We start from the raw sequence: 19317 nt of genomic DNA on the forward strand, positions 1-19317 counted from the left end.
GATTTTTTTTTAAAAGGAACTCTGTAGAAATGCTATCTTGCTGATTGCCGAACATATTTTATCGGATATTGTGGAATATTATTACGATAATTCAGTCATAATGTTTTTAAGCATCATAAAGGTTCAGTTACATACATATAGTCTATTCAAAGCCTTTTGTACATACGTCATCAAGATGCTTAATGTATTGCCTGCCGCAATTTGTAAATTCGTTTTAGAATCAGACAATATTTTCTTTCTCATTTTATTCTAGTTAAAAAGAGACACAATACTGTCTGGTTAGTTCGAACACGTAAACGAATGAGCCTGTCAAGGTCGTCCGGTTGTCAGACGTATTTAAAATTCTTGAAAGCAATAGTGATAAGAGATTATAACTCTAACCTATAAACTATTGTGGCTGTTTAATTAACTGTAGTTTTTAGATGTACTATAATGTTAAAATAAATTATATTTCATAACATTTTTGTACAATTATTTTATTTATATTAGAATTTTGTTGTATGTCAAAGCCAAACTGAACTAAAACTCAGAGTTTATGCGGCAAAATTGCGACGTTTTGAAATCACAAATTTAAATGACATATATACAAAATAACTTTGAAGAAACTATATAATGTAAGTATTGTTTTATGTGGTCTTGCAGAGATGACGGTAAGAACGCGATTTCGCTGCATTTTATTGGTTAGTTTAAATTACCATTGCAGGCACATGTAAAGAAAATATTTTGTTAAAAAAACTTTGAATAGACTATATTAAGTTAAGACTCTATAGACCCTCTAATAAAACAGCCAATGCACGTCTTCAAAGTTTATGATAGCAACGTTGCCACGCCAAATTCAAGTTTCCGTTTATTTTAACTTTAAAACTTTACCAACTTTAAATTTAACTAGAATAATGCTAATTAGTAAAATGAGAAAAGAAATGTTAAAAGTTGAGTTTAACTGAATTTGACAAAACGTTCGACGGTGTTGATGATGAACAATGGTTGTTTTATTAAAAGGACTATATAGTCAATCCAAAGTAGCAGTTAACCTACGTCATCTCAACTTATGACGTCAAAACGGGACACTGTTGCCACATTTAACGTTAATATTTTTATCCGTTTTAGTTTATTTTAGCTTCGATATGAAACAACATTCTAATATAAATAAAATGATGAAACCAAAATGTTATAAAATATCATTAATTTGAACATTACCATATATCTAATGTATATATTATCGAAAGACTTAAACTACAGTTAATTAAACAGCCAAAATTGTTTGTATATTAGAGAATTTTGCAGACATTTGACAACTGCACGACTTTTACAGGCTGATTCGGTTACGTAATCGAATGTATCAGACAGCATTGTATCTCTTTTTAACTGAAACAAAGTGAAAAGGGAAATATCGGCTGGTATTAAAACGAACTGCACACTGCAATAGGCAATATATTGTACATCTTGTTGACGTAAGTTCACTGCTAATTTAGATAGTCTATACGCTCTTTGTTGCAATCGAAGCATGATCAGAAAGAAAATGATTAGTAATTTTAAATGTTTTTAAAAAATATATGTTATTTATCATGTATGAATTATTCGATAGACCCATACTAAGCTGCAAAAAAACCTAAACAAAACGGACACTCCAACGTTATGGTATTTGAAATATTCTCCATTTGTGAGCCGTTCTGTATAAGCAAATCTAAATTTTATATGCCGTGCTTTATGAGAACGGAATCATCGAAGAAAAAAAAATACGCGGAAATAGATGAAAAAGGATCGACCGAAACAAAGTGGGATAAAAGGCGAACGGCGAAGAGATTTTTGCGGCGAGGGACGTCGACTTTCGAACGGCCCCAAGCTATTAAAATTCAATGGCTCGCAGGAATATTTCGTTCCGAGAGCCGACAAGAAAATGCTTTTTCCGCGGCTCCACAAGTTATTGGAGCAAGTGGTATTTTTGTATTTTTTCGGCTTTTTTTTTTTTCTTTAATAAATCCTTCACCTCGACCTTGTGCATAATTCTTTGTTGAAATCGAACGCCGTCCCTTTGAAATTTAAATAAACGATTACCTTAGTTCTTAACTTGGTATTATCGGTCGTAATTTCCTTTTTTTGTTATAACTATGCTTCGTCATGGACCGACATAATTTATATATCTAGACTAGTGGAAGAAAGTAACTAAATATGGGCTACCATTTTGTTTTTGAGTCAAAAGTGAAAAACTCATACGAATCAGTCATATATTTTTTGATAACAGAGTAACATTTTTATATATTTGTTGATAAACTATATTAGCAAAATTGAGCATTTCACAAAATTGTAAAATAGATGCTAAATATGAAACAGTTGAATAAAATAATATGAACAAAAATGTTATCAAATATAACTTATTTTAACATTATAGAACATCTAAAAACTACAGTTAATTATACATCCACAATAGTTTATAGATTGAAGTTATAACCTTTTATCACTATTGCTTTCAAGAATTCTGCATATGTCTGACAACCGGGCGACTTTGACAGGCTCGTTCGTTTACGTGTTCGAACTAATCAGAAAGCATTGCGTTTCTTTTTAACTAGAATAAAATAAAAAGGAAAATATTGTCCGATTCTGAAACGAATTTACAAATTGATGCAGGACAGAACATCTTAACGACGTATATACAAAAAAAACTTTGAATAGACTATATAATGCTTATCTAGTAAAAAATCAAATAATTTTTGAATCAAATTCTGGCCCTGCACAGTCATTATGTGCCAAAAGCCCACACCTCCTCTTGTGTCTTCTCACATAAGTTGCTGGCAGAACATTTATTTTGCATCTACAGAGTCAGGGACTTCTTTCCCTATTATGGCATCTGGCTCAATGTCTGAATCAAATTCCTCTTCACCTTCACTATCTATCACTTCATTGTAATTTTTGCTTTCTTATTTCTAGACTTTTTTCTGTACTTTGCCTTTATTCTTCTTGTACATTCGCCCAGAAATTCGCTGTGAAATGCTGCTACGAAGATATGATCGGAAGTCATTTCTGCATCGAATAGTGACGGATGCTGAAAACTGAATTTATTTTGAAAACGATAAGCGCAAAAAACATGGTTATCAAATGACACTGATCTGTGTTTGATGGGACCAAAATGACATGGTGTATTACGAACTGTTGGAAATTGGTGAAACAGTTAATAGTGCTCGCTACCAACAACAAATGATCAATTTCAACCATGTATTGATAGAAAAACGTCCAGAATGGACCTGAGGATACGCTAAAGCGATTTTACAGCACGAGAACGCGCTATCTCATAAAGCAAAACCGATCAAGGAAGCGCTGAAAGCACTCAGATGGGACATATTATCGCACCCGCCGTACCCTCCAGCCATTGAACTATAATTAAGACAAGATAAAGACATTAAACGTTAATCTATTAAATCAAATAGTTTTAGATCATATATCGAATTAAGTTTGTAGGATAAATAAAATAAAATAGAATTGGGGTTGAATTTTAACACTTCTCTTTTATCCCTTGTTACATCTTTTTTTCATTCCAACTTGGTATCTTTGCAAAGAATCAGCGTGCCTTGAATATTAAATGTTATAACGACGTATCTCCAAGGAAAAAGTCGAATTAGTACGTGTTCAGCGCGAGGAACGGTATTTTGTATGATTGAGTAAAACACCTCGGGCTAAACAAATAAGAAAACTATAGAAAGAATCCGAAGAAATATACATATTTTATCTACCCTTTTTATTATTATAATAATAAATATACTCACATATTATTAAAAAAAGTATACTCACTTAAATCAAAACCCAATTTTCGATTTCTTTAATCGATACACAAAAAAATATGTTATTCTTTTATTGAGTTTGTCTGTATTTTAAAATAATTTCACCTAAAAATAACCCTTCGGTAATTATTAAAAGCCAATTAGATTTTTAAAACTTTGAATCAATATTGCCCTTTAATTAAACTAGATTAATATAGAGTAAAGTAAATAAGAAAATAAATAGCTTATTCAAAATCTAATCCTGTTTGTCTATATACGTCTTATATGAATGTTTCGCCTCAAACATACAACACAAAAAATAATATAAATCAAGCACGTCCTAATACGACCAGTCGCTTTCATATTCTTAACACGCCACTTTTTCGAGAAATGAGAAAAAAGAACAGAAGAAGAATAGAAAAAACAATATAAATGGATAAAGAGCGAAACGGCGAAGAGTTCTCGCGGCGAAGCATTCGAGCGGCCTAGGGCTATTAAAATTCAATGGCTGGCGGGAATATTTTGTTTTGGAGCCCCGACAAGAAAATGCTCTTTCTGTGGTTGAGACCGCTATCGTTATTAAAAAGAATATATTTGCGAACCATATTTTTATTAATCATACATTATCTTCAATATTTTATTACTTTTGAGATCTTTTAATTGAATGCATTTTCTACTTATTTCATCTATTTATTAAATACTGTTTACTAAATACCCTTTGAAATATCTTTCAAAATTCTTCTTGTTAAACTTAATATATTAGATCACAAAACATAAAAATATCCTGTCTATCTTATGTAAACCGAGACCTATTTACTATGGTTACTATGGCAATATAATAATATAAAGTTAAATCAATTTTATGAAAAATGACATCCATTGCTAAGAGACGGTATTCAACGCCAAACATTAATTTTATATTGCATATGTCATCATGGACGAGGAAGAGGAAGACATCCCAGGTAATAAATTCCCTATTTCATTACTCTATTGAATAAATAATCACAAACAATACATATATATGTTGTAGTTCCCATCAACAATGACCTTGAGCGTAAGATCGCTGACGCCTTCGAAGTGTTCGACCATGCCGGAAACAAAACTGTGGATATACGAGAAGTCGGGACAATAGTCAGAGGATTGGGTTGTTGTCCGACGGAAGCTGAAATACAAGAAATTATCGTAGCTATTGAAGACCCGCAGACACCTGGTAGTATTCATCTGTCTAAGTTCTTGCCGTATGTTGCCCAAATCATCACAGAACATAAGTAAATAGTGAAATATTTAATTAAAATGCATTTTAATCTTTAAATCATATTGGCAGATACGAGCCAGCAAGTCCCGAGGAACTTCTGAAGGCATTCCACACACTAGACCCAGAACAGCGTGGATTTTTAACTAAAGAATGTGTATCGACCTTAATGACACAAGACGGGGAACCTTTTAATCAGGATGAACTTGACGAGATGCTGGAAATTGCCATCGATCCTCACACACAAACTGTACCATATGAGTACTACATTAATCAACTAATGGTAAGCGTTTCATATACTAACTTTTAAATATCAACACAAAATTGAAATATAATTTAGCACGAACCCCCAGACGCTGATAATATTTATAAATTAGCTGATAGAGTTGAAGCAGAAAAACCCCCACCCCCACCACCTCCTCGTAGAATGTCCTCCTATCTAAGAGCCGCGGAAGATTTTACATAACTACTTACAAAATTGAAAATAATGGACTCAAATAATAATTATTTATTTACCAATACACTTTCTTTTTTTCTGCCTTGGTAATCTGACCAAAATTAAAAACTATTCAATATTGTTAATGGACAATGAATGTCTAATTAAACCTTCAGATTTCCTCATATTCTATTCGATTTTTCAAAAATTACTATACGTAAAATTCAAAGAGACTTTTTCATTCCTTTACTAAAAAACATTTAGTTACAAAAGCTTGTTTAAAAAGAAATACAAATATATATTAAAAGCAATTTCTTGATTGAATAATTAGCTCTTAATTAAATTATAATTGATATAATATTTATATGTACATATATCTGTTGACTTCCTTTACAGTTTAGAAAAAATTACATTTTTATCCTTCATCATTTGTCCTGTGGCTGCTGTTACTAAATCTTCACTTTGAAGCATCAGTTGGTTCAATAAAGCCTAAAATATGTTTGTTATTTTCAGATAGATGATACTCAACCTCAGAACACTTCATCAGCAACACTTACGATATGATTTAAACCTTCTTGTACACTATGGTCCCTAGAATATACCAGACTAGCTTTAGTAGTCTGAATTGCAACAGGACTTTTTTTGGAAATTTCTTCCGCCATGCTAATAACGCCATCTATCATTCTATATAATAAATAGTAAAAATTAATAAATACAGAACTTTAGAAACCTGCTTCTTTTTACTTCTCCTTATCTTCATATACTTTTGAAACCAGTCCACTGTTAAGAGCTTCTTGAGCAGGAAACTTTCTACATGTAAAACATAACTCCCTGGCTAGACTATCTGATCCTAATACTTTTGGAAGTCTCTGCAGAGATCCAATATCAGCAGCTAATCCTACATCTGCCTAAAAATGTATATGAATCAGATGATATTAAAAATCAGAAGCAAAATTTTTATTTATAAACCTCTTTTACACTGAAATATGCATCTTTTGTACAATGCCTTATATCAGCTGATGTAACCAAATCTACACCAGCTCCAATACAAGCACCATGTATTGCTGCTAATACAGGTTTATTACAAATTTCAAGTGAAGACATACTCTCTTGATACAATTTAATAAGTTCACTTAAAAGTTTAGCCTTACGAGCTGGATCTTCAACCTGAGCAATAGAAGGTAAACTTTTCTGTGAAAAATCTATTAAATCAATACCTGAAATATAATTAACTTTTAAAAAAGAACTTATTAAAATATGTTCCTAAAATATACCAGCACAAAATATTTTACCAGAACCACTCAATACTATAACTCGACAATCTTCAGATTGACCAAGGGCATCAAAGCAACTAGTAATTTCCCTGTAATATAGGGGCGATTAATAAAAAAGATAATATTAGATTTCTGCACTTACATAAACATGGCTTTATTAATAGCATTGAGTTTATCAGACCTGTTCAGTTCAACATGGTAAACAAATTCTTTGGGTACAGAAACTTTAAGATGATTAAACGATGGTATATTGGTAGACATTCTCAAAAAGAAAGCTAAAAATAATATTACTTTAAATCTCAACAATAAAAATTTCACTTTAAACTTACGTCTAAATGAATCGTTAATTGTGGTTTTTGTTAATAATGTTCTAAACTTTAACCAACAAGCCATTATATTTTAAACCTACCCGAATTATTTAGCAACAATTAGTTAAATAGAGGTTTCCAAACAAACCTTGCACCTTATAAACTGAACTTTGAACTTTCCATAATTTTCTTCAACACTTATACTATATATGGATATATTTAAATAACAAATACTTTTTATATGTATATATATCCCGGTTTTATTCAATTTAATTGCAGTCTGCTGTTTTTCAGAAATGTTTACAAATTAATAACAAATGCAATTTTCCTAACCTACGAAAAGAAGAAGAGAATTCTGCTTATAACTTCATGCTCCTACCTTAACCTGAATATTATTGACATTAATCAAATTTAATTTTTTGATTAAACAAAGTTCTGATAAAATAATTAATAATGTTGGATGGGTGGTATTGTAGATCAATTGCAAATGAAGCGGCTCAAGCAGAGGAAGAAGAACAGGCTTTAGAAGAATCAAAGTTTAAAAAGGAATATAAATATCTAAAACGAAAGTTTCAAAATCTGATTTATGTATTAAAAATGTATTTTTAACAAATGATATCTATCTAATATTTGGCTATTATAGGAAAATGAGGCCTTTCAACAAGCGCTTCGTACAGCTCAAAAACGACTTCTTCAAGTAACAAGAGATAGATCCTTCTTATTAGATAGACTTTTACTACATGAAAAATTAGATAACTCAACTTCTGAATCTGATGAGACAGAATCTTCTGAAGATGAGCAACTGCCCATTAAAATAGAACCAAAAAGGTAATAACCAAAATTAGCTAATGCAAATGTATAATTATTAAATTTATAAATATGTATATGGCATTTATAGAAGGAAGGTAGAACAAATTCCTCATAGTAATTCAGTTCAACATGTTAGTCCTGGTAAAAATATTCCAACAGCAAAAAAAAGGAGACCAAATCCTTCAAGGCCACCTAATAAACAGATTCAACCATCCATGGTAAAATATATTTCTATTATAAAAACTTATTTAAAGAAGTAGTTTATAGAAACTGCAAGTGCCTACAACTAATGTTTTATCTGATGGCCATATGACACCTGAAGAAGTAGAACGACATTTACAATCACAAAGTTTTTTGGATTTAGTACCTGAACGTGCACCACCAACTGTACCAACAGAGATGTTCAGCAATGAACCTTCACTAGATAGGTATATATTTGTATATATTGCATTTGATTATTTCACTATATAATGTTTTATTCCTCAGTGAGTCGAATGACATGATTGGAGAATTAGAAACGTCCCCTAGCAATATTGAAGAAGAAATTAGTATTGATATGCTAACAGAATAAGTAAAACATATATTAATAGTATTTAAATATCGATATAAGAAGTCAATGTACTTTGTAAGTTTTTTAAATAAATTATTTTTCACACTTTGTGTTCTTGTTTTAATTGTTTATTTTCGATACATTATTTTATAATTCAAAATATATTTATTTTATTAATATGAAGATCGAGGACAAGCTGATCTTGGAATGCAGAGCCCAGTGTCATCACTTCTGACATAGCCATCTTTACAAAAACAACCCTCTCTACAAACAGCAATACATGCTTCTGGAGTTCTGGAACAGGTAGGTGGACAAGAAGTACCACATGACTTATAGACCTCATTTATACCACAAATGTATTCAGCTTAAACATAAAGTTGTGTTATTTTTATAGTCAAAATTGATTTAGTTTGTCTACATACCCTGGGAAGGTCGAAAAACCATAATAAACAGCAATAGAAAACAACACAAACTCTTCATTGTAGTACAGTATACTAAAATGTTAATTCTTACAAAGCTATTTATATACCCGTGTAAATTTGGAAACGTTTTAATTGTTTTCAATATCACCAAATAGTTGCAATTAATAGCAGCAAAAGAAATATAAAACAAGCGAAATAGTAAGTTTTAAAATATCACAAATACTTGTAATGTATTTTCACAAATGGTAATTCAATTCGTTCATTATACGTATTTCTAAACGTGTTAATTACTTAATTTGAGAGAAATAGGAACAATTCCTTTAATTTAGACATTGGTATTAGTCGCAAAAAATATGAATATGCTAATCTTTAAATACATTCTACAATATTAACTATCTGCTATCGACTCTTAATACTTTACACAGTTTCTAGCCAAAACATCATCTTAAATATATTGCAAAACTGAATTCTACTTCACTTCACAATCGCCTGTCACATCCATTCCATACTTTTTATATTCTTCCTTTCTCTCACATACCTTCGATGATTTTAATAAAAATAAATTATTGACAATATCTTTAATTTCATATTAGATTTACGATGATGTTCTGATATTAGCCGCACCATCTATTATTTTCTTTTATTTGAAATTTGATCTGGATAAGCATCATTTGCGAGTCGCTTTTTTTGATAAATCTCTTGCTATTAAAATAATCTGAAAATATTAACTTAAGTGGAACAAAAAATATTTTAAGGGGATCGAATTACAAAGTTTTGACGACGTTTTCGCCAGACCTTTTTACTTTATGTACTTTAATTCCTAGCAACAATCGCGTTCATTATTGCCTCAAAAACTGGAAAAAATGGCAACAACGATTAAGAGTAGTTTGAATAACATAACATTTTACCAGTTTCTAATAAAGATTACAACAAAAAAACATCACTTATTTGTGAAGCTTGAAGTGAAAACATTGCAGCATGACAACAATTATGTATATCTATTGTGAAAAATTGATCAAATAAAAAATAACCTTGAGACGTCCTAGTATTATTTGAAAAATATAAAAAATATAAAGTTATAAAGTTGTCACTTTTCACTACCAATAGATATAACGCATAATGTTAATGTATTTTCATTTATTCATGTATGTTGTAGATAAAGAATAAATGTAAAAATAATTACGCTTTATACGTGGTGATTTTTTAAATGACTTATAAAAATATTAGTTTGCCAGAGATTTGAAAGACTATGGATAATAATTTAATGTTTAATATTTAAACTTCTTTTTATATCAAGCTTCTGAACGGTTAAACGCCGCCAATTTTTTTTTTCAATTTATCAAGATTTTTCAAGATGAAAAAAATATGACGCTAATACAAGATCATGTAGGCCAATGGAGGTTATTTAGTTGACATATGTCCAAACTCATAACATGATATTAAATATTAGAAAAAATGTTATATTATTTCACTGTTTTTTTGTGATTGCAATAAATTTATTACTGGAGTAATTTCAGAAGATCACTGAAATTTTTTTATTCTTTTTAATAACCAAATCACACAAAAGGATGTTCACAATATCAATCCATTTCTACGTTTTGATTATCATTTTTAAACATAGAATAGAGAGACTTTTCTCTATTCTATGTTTTTAAATGAAGCAAACCAAAATCAAATTGTATCACCATCCAAGAGATATTTATGAAATGGATTTAAAATAGCATGTGCGGTTTTCATTACTTTTAACTGATCTTTAAACTAACATAACAAAGTGCAAACTTGGTGGATAAATGATAATACATAAAACATTAATTCACGCAATAATACAATATTCTTGGAATTAAGCATCTAATAAAACACAGACACTGGGTTTTTATTTTCATATTAAAAAGATAAGTGCTGAATATGAGTATATAAAGCTGGAAAATATTTTCCATACAAACAAAAGGTATCTAAAGTTACAAAATGAAAGTATATATTTGTTTCTTCATTTGTCTTGCAGTTTTGGTTACTACTGTGAACTGCAAAGGTGAGTAATTTTAAAAAATATTGAGACAAACTTTTTCGTTGACAAACAACAAATTATAGACGTTATTATATTAAACATGATATCGTTAATATTTTTAAATAATACATAATTTATTGTCGGTTGGCTTGGTAGTCAAAATCATTTCTGTAATAGTGTAAATTTATGTCTGCGATAAATATTTTAAACTCATAATTTTTAAGGTACAAAAAAATGTGGAAGAAATGAAGTGTACAGCACATGCGGAACATGCGAAGAAACTTGTGCTGGAAAGCCAGAGGCTTGCATTGCTGCATGTATAGAGGGTTGTTTCTGCAAAAAAGGGTATATTAGAAGAAGCACTGGTGGAGAATGTATATTACGATCTGCCTGTCCGTAATTTACTCACAACATAATGTTTGCAAATAAATCGGTTTATAAATAAAATAATATATAAATCAAGACTCATTCTGATTTTTTCACTTTTATAAAACCTCAATGAATATGAATACATAAGGCGATTTTTGATCGTGGAACGTAGGCAACTAAAAAAAACAACATTAAAAATATTTATCTGTGTACGTAAAACAAAATTAATAATAAAATATAATAACAAATTCGAATTAAGAACAAAAAAATATTACAATAATATCTAACAAACTGTTGACTTAATTGAAACTTATTTATTTTTAAATATTTAAATTATTTAAATAAATATACTTAGGCAACTAATAAATGACGTAGGAACTCCTTACAAATTAAAATAAATTGCTAATTGCAATCATTGGAAGAGTTGATTTATATTAAAATTACAAACTTGAATGTCAACACAAAATTAATTCAGCTTCCGCTGAAACAAATATTAATAGCCTGATTTAGGAAAAACAATCATAATCAATAATAAAACAACATTAATTATGATTCTGATAAATGTATTTGAAAACAATTGTTAACATTATTTTGGACATTGTGATTTCAAAATGCATTCGTTTGTGACATCATGTCTGACATAACCTGGTTTACAATTACATGTTGAAACACAAACTGCAATACAGGCTCCCGGTGGTGAGGAACAAGTTGGTTGACAGGGACTTCCACAGCCACTAGCTATAGTGTTTTTACCACACAGGTTATGACCTTCAAAATAATATATTTTATTATAACCTCAAATAATACTAATATACAATAGACCAATACTACAATTAAATACAATATTAAATAAAGATGAAAGCAAAATAAAAAAGTGCAAATTAGAGCTGATTGTCAGTGATAAACTTTTTTAGATAAATATTTTATCTATATTACGTACTTGCTGAACTAACTAAAGTACTAATCATTAATAAACCGACAAAACAAATCAAAACTGATTTCATTGTTCGTTTTCAAATACACGATGGTAAAACTGAAACTAAATCCAATTTTTATTTCCGCGCGGTTATATATAGTTAATTGAATGAATAGCCGCTGTTTTTTTTTTGGTGATTTCCAAGAACTCGTATGGTCTCCTGGGGTTTTACAAAATGGTAAATTATAATATCTAACGGTATCATCTCTAAGTATGTTTAGTGTCAATAAATATGTACAGATACATCTTATTACTGATTTTAGATTAAGGCTATGTTTTAGGTATATTGTTTACATTATATAACACATGGGTTTTTTACATAAGAGAAAAGTTTTCTTTAATCAAATACATGAATTTCATAGTGCATAATTATCTCTAGTGTATTCAAAGATTTTTTGTACATTCGTCATCAGGATGTTTAATATATTGCCTATCGCAATTTGTAAATTCGTTTCAGTATCAGACAATATTTTCCTTCTCATTTTATTCTAGTTAAAAAGAGACATAATGCTGTTTGATTAGTTCGAACACGTAAAGGAATGAGCCTGTCAAAGTCGTCAGGTTGCCAGACGTATTCAAAATTCTTGAAAGCAATAGTGATAAGAGGTTATAACTCTATTGATTGTTATAAGCTATCGTGTCTGTATAATTAACTGTAGTTTTTAGATGTACTATAACGTTAAAATAAATTATATTTGATAACATTTTTGTTCAATTGTTTTATTTAGATTAGAATTTTATTGTATGTCAAAGTCGAAATGTATTAAAGCTCAGAGTTGATACGGCAACATTGCGACGTTTTAACATCACAAATTTAGATGACGTATGTACAAAATAACTTTAAATAGACTATAATTTAAAATGCAATATAATAAAATTGAACATCTGTCAATGACTAACTTTCAAGTACTAACGATTTTGGATGAGCATCCTATAATAATGACCTATAATTTAATTTTTTTATTCAAGTTTAGATCTGATCCTTGGTGTAATTTGGCACTTTTGCAGAAACTTAACCAGATGATGATTTGCGGACTGTATATATACACAGTTGGCCAAATTACAGGCTTTGCTTTAATTAAAAAACAACTTGCAAAATACTATCTTGCATAAAGGAAAATGATTCCAATCGCGCCAGAAACCAGGCTGGGTAACATCGGATGTCTTCTGGGATGATTTATAAGCTGGTAAGCCGCCGTAAGTCTGCCGACGACCGTGATTCGGAGCCCACGTTAAACTGTAGGCCAGTCCAGATAAATATTGTTAATTCAAATTTATTATATATTATTTATTATATATATATATATATATATATATATATATATATATATATATATATATATATATATATAATTGCGAACATGAATGTCAACATAATAATCATTCAGCGGACAGACAAATATTAATAGCAAGTCTAGGAAAAACATCATCATCGATAATAAAACAAAATAATTATGATCCTGGTAAGTGTATTTTAAAATAATTGTTAAAATTATTTTGGACAATCTGCTATCGAAATGCATTCGTTTGTCAGATCATGTCTGACATAACCTGGTATATAATTACATGTAGGAACACAAACTACAAAACATGGCGCAGATGGTTTAGAACAAGTGGGTTGACAGGGAATTCCTCATCTACTAGCAATAGTGTGGTTGCCACATTGGTTATCACCTTTAAAATAATATATTTTAATATAATCTCAAATAATATCGATATACAAAGACCAAAACTAAAATTATATCCTAATATTAAATGGTAAAACTGAGACTAAACCACAAAATATTGAAATATCCGTCTATTAGAGAAACAGAATATAATTAAAGATGTGACACCGTTATTTATTATAATTTATCATTTTGTAATACTCGAGAGACTAGGAGAGTTCCTTGAAATCACCAAAGAACAAATAACAGCTACTCATTTTGCTGCAAGGTCCTAGTTAAAAAAACAGCAATGAAATCAATTTTCATTTGTTTCGTTGTTATATTGATGATTAGTACCTTGGTTATTTCAACAAGTACATAACACAGAGAAATATTTAAAATTGGTTACCCTTTACAATTGTATGTTATTTTCTTTTATTTATTGTCTATTACGGCATTTGGTATAAACCTCCCCAGTAATGTTCCATTATCTCTGGCATGAGTGTTATGTCGCTAAAATTGAAACGTATGACTCTAATTATAGGTATAACAATGTTTCAGTGGAATTTTAGTAATTATTCATTTTAAATTTTGACGACACCTAGTCATATCTCATAATTATAAGGATATTTTAACTGCCGGTTACTAATTTATTTAGCAATTCAGTTTTTGCTAATTTCTATCATTTTACAGCTGTTGTTTTTGTTGATGTCATTTTATCTGTATATAATTGACGTTGACGTTGACGTTGACGTTGACAAAAGTTTTGACAAAAATGACTTCATAACTGCTGTTTATATAAAAGCTTAAACTAAAATTAAATATTTTTGCGCACTATTATATATTGCATCTTGATTGACTAGACACTATTTTTCATTTCATTTCAAGCCACACCGTTATAGACATCTCTATTTGATTTAAATTAATCCTGAGATATTATAAATTTCATAATTACAATAACTAACGGTAAATTATATTTAAATTTATACTTGTTTAGGATGAAAATGTCACTTTTTATAATATCCATGAATTATATGTGGTTAAATAAATTCACCGCCCTATAGCGTTAACATTTTAAGGTTATGTTAATGACAGATGTCGAATTTTATGATACTACATTTCGAGTTAAACAATTTACTTAGTTAAACTAATGATATTTTTTTTAATATAAGAGATTTTTTGTACAACTTAATAGGTAACTTTATATAATTATAAAATTGTGAAACCTTCCATATTATCCGCCGATATTCACACTTATAATTGTTGACAACGTTATGACTTAAGCTAGCTATTGTTAAAGCAAGTTGATTATTTATTGAGTATAAACATTTAAGTTGGTTTTACCTTAATAAGTAGTTGTACTACAGAAAATGGGAATTAAAAGCGTAATATTTATTACTGCCTTGGCATTTTTACAGTACGCTGTCTGACCGTGATATTTGAAAACATATTTTTTTTGAAATAAATAAGCACGTTTTGGATACACAGCTGAGATAATAGTCGTAATTATTATATACACCACAGAAATATTATATATGACTTTATGTAGTTTTAAACTATTTATATTTTTTCTATTATAATGCTTGAAATATTACTTCGAGTCCGAGCCATAAGGGGATTTCCAGTAAACAAGCTCTTATTAAAGTGGAATAAATCAAGCTTTGTAAAAAGTTCTTCCATCATTAAATATGAGCGATGATGATTTCTATTGTCAATATATGTTTGCTAAAAAACAGAGATTACTGATTTGTTCAACTTTTGCAGTGCAAAAAAGCTAACTTTGGAAAGAATACATTAAAAAATATCACAAAACGTCAACGATGTCTTAAAATTGCAACTATTTATTAATTTTTCTGAATACTTAAAGAATAATAAAAGACGCAGCATAAATTGGCAACAGCATGGAACATCAAGTGCTGAAGTAAACTCCCTTATTTCTTCAGGACATTTTCTTTCGTGTTTAAATATTACGCATTATATTTCAATTATCAATAATATTGTGTAAATAAACATACATCACGAGTTTTGTTCAGAAATACATAATCCTACAAAATGTAAATATACTTGACCATGATTTAAATGAATTGTGTTTACATCTCGAGCCAACAAATTACCAAGAATTATTTGATTATATATGGACATAAAAAAAAGTAAATAAAATTCAATAACGTCAAGAATATATGGCAAAATCGCAGTTCTTATTAAGCTTCTCACAAATATAACTCGTATTTAATTACGACATTTATGGAATATAAGAAAACAAGTGGTTGAAAAAAAGAAATTTCGATTTTCATTTATTTCTCATAATAATAATTCTATGAAGTCCTGCCATAGCACATTTGAAATGCGATCTGTAAACAGCGTTGCCAAATTGTGGGATATTTCCCAATCTGCGGAAAATCTTATGTTGATTGGGGTTTAGCTATACATAAGCACACAGTTAAAATAGTTTGTAGGTTAGGGTTGTGTTTGATTATATTTACATTGAGTATTAGCTGTGAGTAATTCGCTTACTTTTCCTGTGTTATTAATAGTGAACCCCAAACTGTGTATTTAACATTAAAGTCCCCTCCAATAATAAACCTTGGGCTTAATTTTAAAAGTAAATCTCTGTATTGTTGTTGTATTATTTTGCTTCTTGGTGGAGAGTCTGTAGCTCCTATGTTTATTTCAGAGTCGAGACTGCATATTTTGTTTTATAATTAAAGCCGTTCCACCTCGAGTACTTTCATTAGGGTGTAGTCAAGAGTAGGCATCATAAAGAAATTGGCACATAACATTTTTAAAAAATTCCGCAATACATTATGTAAGATAATTAAATAATTGTTATTAAATTAGTATAATATTAACATTTTATTTATGTAATTTTAACAATAAAGCAACCTAACGTACTACTTTTGATAACCTAACCTTAACACATTAAATTTTCTTAATATTTTTAGAGATAAATCAAAAGTGACTTCGGTGACCTACTCAGTATAATCTAATTGGAGTAAAATAATAATAAAATATATTTCCTAATGGTTCTATAACCGCAAGGCTAACACATTTGCTTAAGAGGCACTGACTTAATCTGAAAAATTTTAGACATTTTAAAGACAAGCTTTTTATTAGTTTTATTATTTTTTCCATTACGAAAGATACATTTTAGCATAGCATTAAAAGAAAGAAGATCATCTGAATTTGAAAAAAGATTATTTTGAAGAAACATGAAGGAGCTGCACTATGGTTAACGTAGTAAATTTAAAACCGACACCAGATCTATATAAAATGACTAAATTAGCATTTTGTGTAACAATTAAATATTATTGATATTGGATACCTGTTTAATCTGCAGATCAGATCAGAGACACAACAAAATGGTTTCGTAGCATGACAGATATAGGATATTTAAAAGAATGATATATTAACTGTCATTTAACATTCTTTTGGTGTTTTTTTTGCTGACCCGGTGAAATATCCCCCAACTATTGAAAATTGTTTTCTGATAGACTTGTATTCGAAAATTAATTTTAATATTAAACTCGCGTAACGCTATTTTGCTAAAAAAATATCTTAATTTTAAAGTTGTGGCGACGTGTTGAACTGAAATATACGTATAAAAGAATAGCATCAAACCAACTAGTAATCTAACCCACCCAAAACAAAGTTCTACGATTAATTACCAATTCGTATCCCTACGTAATCAACGAAGAGCTGTACGATCACCTCGAAATCAAATGGATACATGAACTGATCCAAGATTTCGCCTTAAAACATGAAATAAATTGTTATTACAGCAACGTGGAAGCAATACAGCTAGTGGACAAGACACAGGAAATCAGAAGATTGAAGCGAACCAAACCAAACGAACTAGTTTAGTATATAAGTATTTTCTTAACTTTAGCATAACAGGTCAATTGAAAAGCTCCCGGCCTGACACATAGATGGCGCTACTAAAACTAAATCCATATGTTTTTAGTTAGCCCTAACACTCAAAAGATGCGTATATAAATTTGACAGCTGTCTGATCACTAGTTTGTGAATTATAGCATTTTGAGTGAAGTAACTTTTGTTATTGTGTAAAACGAAAATTTCGGTTTCTAAACCAGAATATACCAAAATAAAAAATGTTTCAATAAATAAAACCACCGCATTAATTTGAATGATTTTATTAACGTGATTTCAAATTTAACATTGCGATCGACTCACACACTGCCCGGTGTGATCGTGCCTAACGAATCCTGATTTACAGAAACAACCTTGTTTACAAACTAGAATGCATAACTGGGGCTTCGATGAACAAGTTTCTTGGCAAGCTGAACCGCAATTACTGTATTCTTCATTAGGTCCACATGTAGCTTTAAAAAAACAACATATTTTACACATGGTTATGCTTATAATTATTATAATATGTTAAAAATAAAAGCTAACTTAAATTTAAATTTATTTAAAATATAAAATAAAACATATTAATTTAACATATAATACTCACATCTAGAGCTAACCAAGGTAGTTGCCAAAATCAAACTGAAAAAACAAATTACGAAGAATTTCATGTTGTCTAAATAATAAAATAAACGAAAGTGGATAAACCGAGGAGATACTAGGAAGTATAAGTATCGTCGTACCGCAAGTGATGACTACAACTGAACGTTAATGTTTTGAATGAAAGCCTTTATATACGCGTATGTTCATGAGTTACAGGGGTTTTTATTAAAAGAATGCGTATACGTCATATACCATAAACTATAAACGATAAATCGTAGTAATATAAGCAGATATACTTATTTTGTTTCATAGATACCAAACATAGAAATCATTTATGAATAAAATTATACCAAAGTGATGGAATCGATTCAACACTAAGATGGTAATATGTAACAGGTCAATTGAAAAGTCCCCAGCCTGACACATAGATGGCGCTACTAGAATAAAATCCATATTTTTTTTAGTTAGCCCTTACCCTCAAAAGATGCGTGTATAAATTTGGCAGCTGTCGGATCATTAGTTTGTGAATTATAGCATTTTAAGTGAAGCAACTTTGGTTATTGTGAAAATAATAGATAAAAAGGAACTTCGCGTGTTGATAATATATTGCTTTTTGAAGGGAAAAAATGCAGTCGAAGCAAAAACTTGGCTTGATGCAGAGTTTGCGGACACTGCCTCAGGAAAATCAACCATCAAGGATAATATGTTAAGTTTAGACGTGGTGAAATGAGCACCGAAGACGATGAACGCAGTGAACGCCCAAAAAGAGGTTGTTGCCGACGAAAACATTTTAAAAATCTACAAAATGATTTTAAATGGCCGTAAATTGAGTTTGAATGAAATAGCAGACACTCTAAAGATATCAACTGAACGTGTACATTATATCATTCAATAATATTTGGATATGAGAAAGCTCTGTGCAAAGTGAGTGCGGCGCGAGCTCACTTTTGACTAAAAACAACGACGAGTTGATGATTCGGAGCAGTGTGAAGATGATCCATCCTAAGACGCCATAACCTTGCCAGCCGATTATTGCGTTTTCCCACG

General features: G+C 29.9%; 5 protein-coding genes and 1 long non-coding RNA gene across 9 annotated transcripts; 3 read left to right on the forward strand and 3 right to left on the reverse strand.

The window, feature by feature from the left end:
• The first annotated feature begins 1154 nt into the window (after nt 1–1154).
• Nucleotides 1155–6169, forward strand: LOC143198557 (dynein regulatory complex protein 8). 3 transcript variants are annotated; one of them, XM_076407867.1, is made up of 4 exons: nt 1155–4714; nt 4783–5020; nt 5077–5287; nt 5382–5525. In XM_076407867.1, exons 1-4 carry the CDS (start codon nt 4687–4689, stop codon nt 5445–5447), a joined length of 543 nt encoding a protein of 180 aa, XP_076263982.1. In that variant the 5' UTR covers nt 1155–4686; the 3' UTR covers nt 5448–5525. The 3 variants fall into 3 exon arrangements, with proteins under 3 accessions (XP_076263982.1, XP_076263981.1, XP_076263983.1); XM_076407866.1 differs by having other exon boundaries at nt 1160–4714; nt 5345–5525; XM_076407868.1 differs by lacking the exon at nt 5382–5525 and adding an exon at nt 5954–6169 and having other exon boundaries at nt 3900–4714.
• LOC143198555 (delta(3,5)-Delta(2,4)-dienoyl-CoA isomerase, mitochondrial) lies at nt 5675–7329 on the reverse strand. Of its 2 annotated transcripts, none has more exons than XM_076407864.1 (7): nt 7124–7329; nt 6857–6989; nt 6715–6803; nt 6410–6657; nt 6185–6348; nt 5998–6124; nt 5675–5929 (listed from the first exon to the last, which is right to left on the reverse strand). In XM_076407864.1, the coding sequence occupies exons 2-7, from the start codon at nt 6973–6975 to the stop codon at nt 5831–5833; spliced, it is 846 nt and encodes a 281-aa protein (XP_076263979.1). In that variant the 5' UTR covers nt 6976–6989; nt 7124–7329; the 3' UTR covers nt 5675–5830. The 2 variants fall into 2 exon arrangements, with proteins under 2 accessions (XP_076263979.1, XP_076263978.1); XM_076407863.1 differs by having other exon boundaries at nt 7044–7329.
• Nucleotides 7330–7407: 78 nt separating this feature from the next.
• LOC143198556 (uncharacterized) lies at nt 7408–8492 on the forward strand. Its single transcript, XM_076407865.1, has 5 exons — nt 7408–7610; nt 7666–7850; nt 7921–8050; nt 8100–8260; nt 8319–8492. The coding sequence occupies exons 1-5, from the start codon at nt 7476–7478 to the stop codon at nt 8401–8403; spliced, it is 696 nt and encodes a 231-aa protein (XP_076263980.1). The 5' UTR covers nt 7408–7475; the 3' UTR covers nt 8404–8492.
• A 111-nt stretch (nt 8493–8603) lies between these two features.
• On the reverse strand, nt 8604–9727 carry LOC143198560 (uncharacterized). The gene is made up of 3 exons (XR_013006243.1): nt 9713–9727; nt 8805–9658; nt 8604–8746 (listed from the first exon to the last, which is right to left on the reverse strand). It is a non-coding gene; the product is annotated as an uncharacterized LOC143198560 (long non-coding RNA).
• Nucleotides 9728–10677: 950 nt separating this feature from the next.
• Nucleotides 10678–11277, forward strand: LOC143198577 (chymotrypsin inhibitor). The gene is made up of 2 exons (XM_076407896.1): nt 10678–10833; nt 11034–11277. The coding sequence occupies exons 1-2, from the start codon at nt 10770–10772 to the stop codon at nt 11207–11209; spliced, it is 240 nt and encodes a 79-aa protein (XP_076264011.1). The 5' UTR covers nt 10678–10769; the 3' UTR covers nt 11210–11277.
• A 485-nt stretch (nt 11278–11762) lies between these two features.
• On the reverse strand, nt 11763–18440 carry LOC143198335 (inducible metalloproteinase inhibitor protein). The gene is made up of 5 exons (XM_076407492.1): nt 18275–18440; nt 17976–18140; nt 15145–15161; nt 12119–12191; nt 11763–11946 (listed from the first exon to the last, which is right to left on the reverse strand). The coding sequence occupies exons 1-5, from the start codon at nt 18336–18338 to the stop codon at nt 11765–11767; spliced, it is 501 nt and encodes a 166-aa protein (XP_076263607.1). The 5' UTR covers nt 18339–18440; the 3' UTR covers nt 11763–11764.
• Nucleotides 18441–19317: the final 877 nt, after the last annotated feature.

This window comes from Rhynchophorus ferrugineus, unplaced genomic scaffold (assembly GCF_030347505.1).
Source record: "Rhynchophorus ferrugineus isolate W39M unplaced genomic scaffold, kcgeb_rfMv2 rfM6, whole genome shotgun sequence".
Classification (NCBI taxonomy): Eukaryota; Metazoa; Arthropoda; class Insecta; order Coleoptera; family Curculionidae; genus Rhynchophorus; species Rhynchophorus ferrugineus.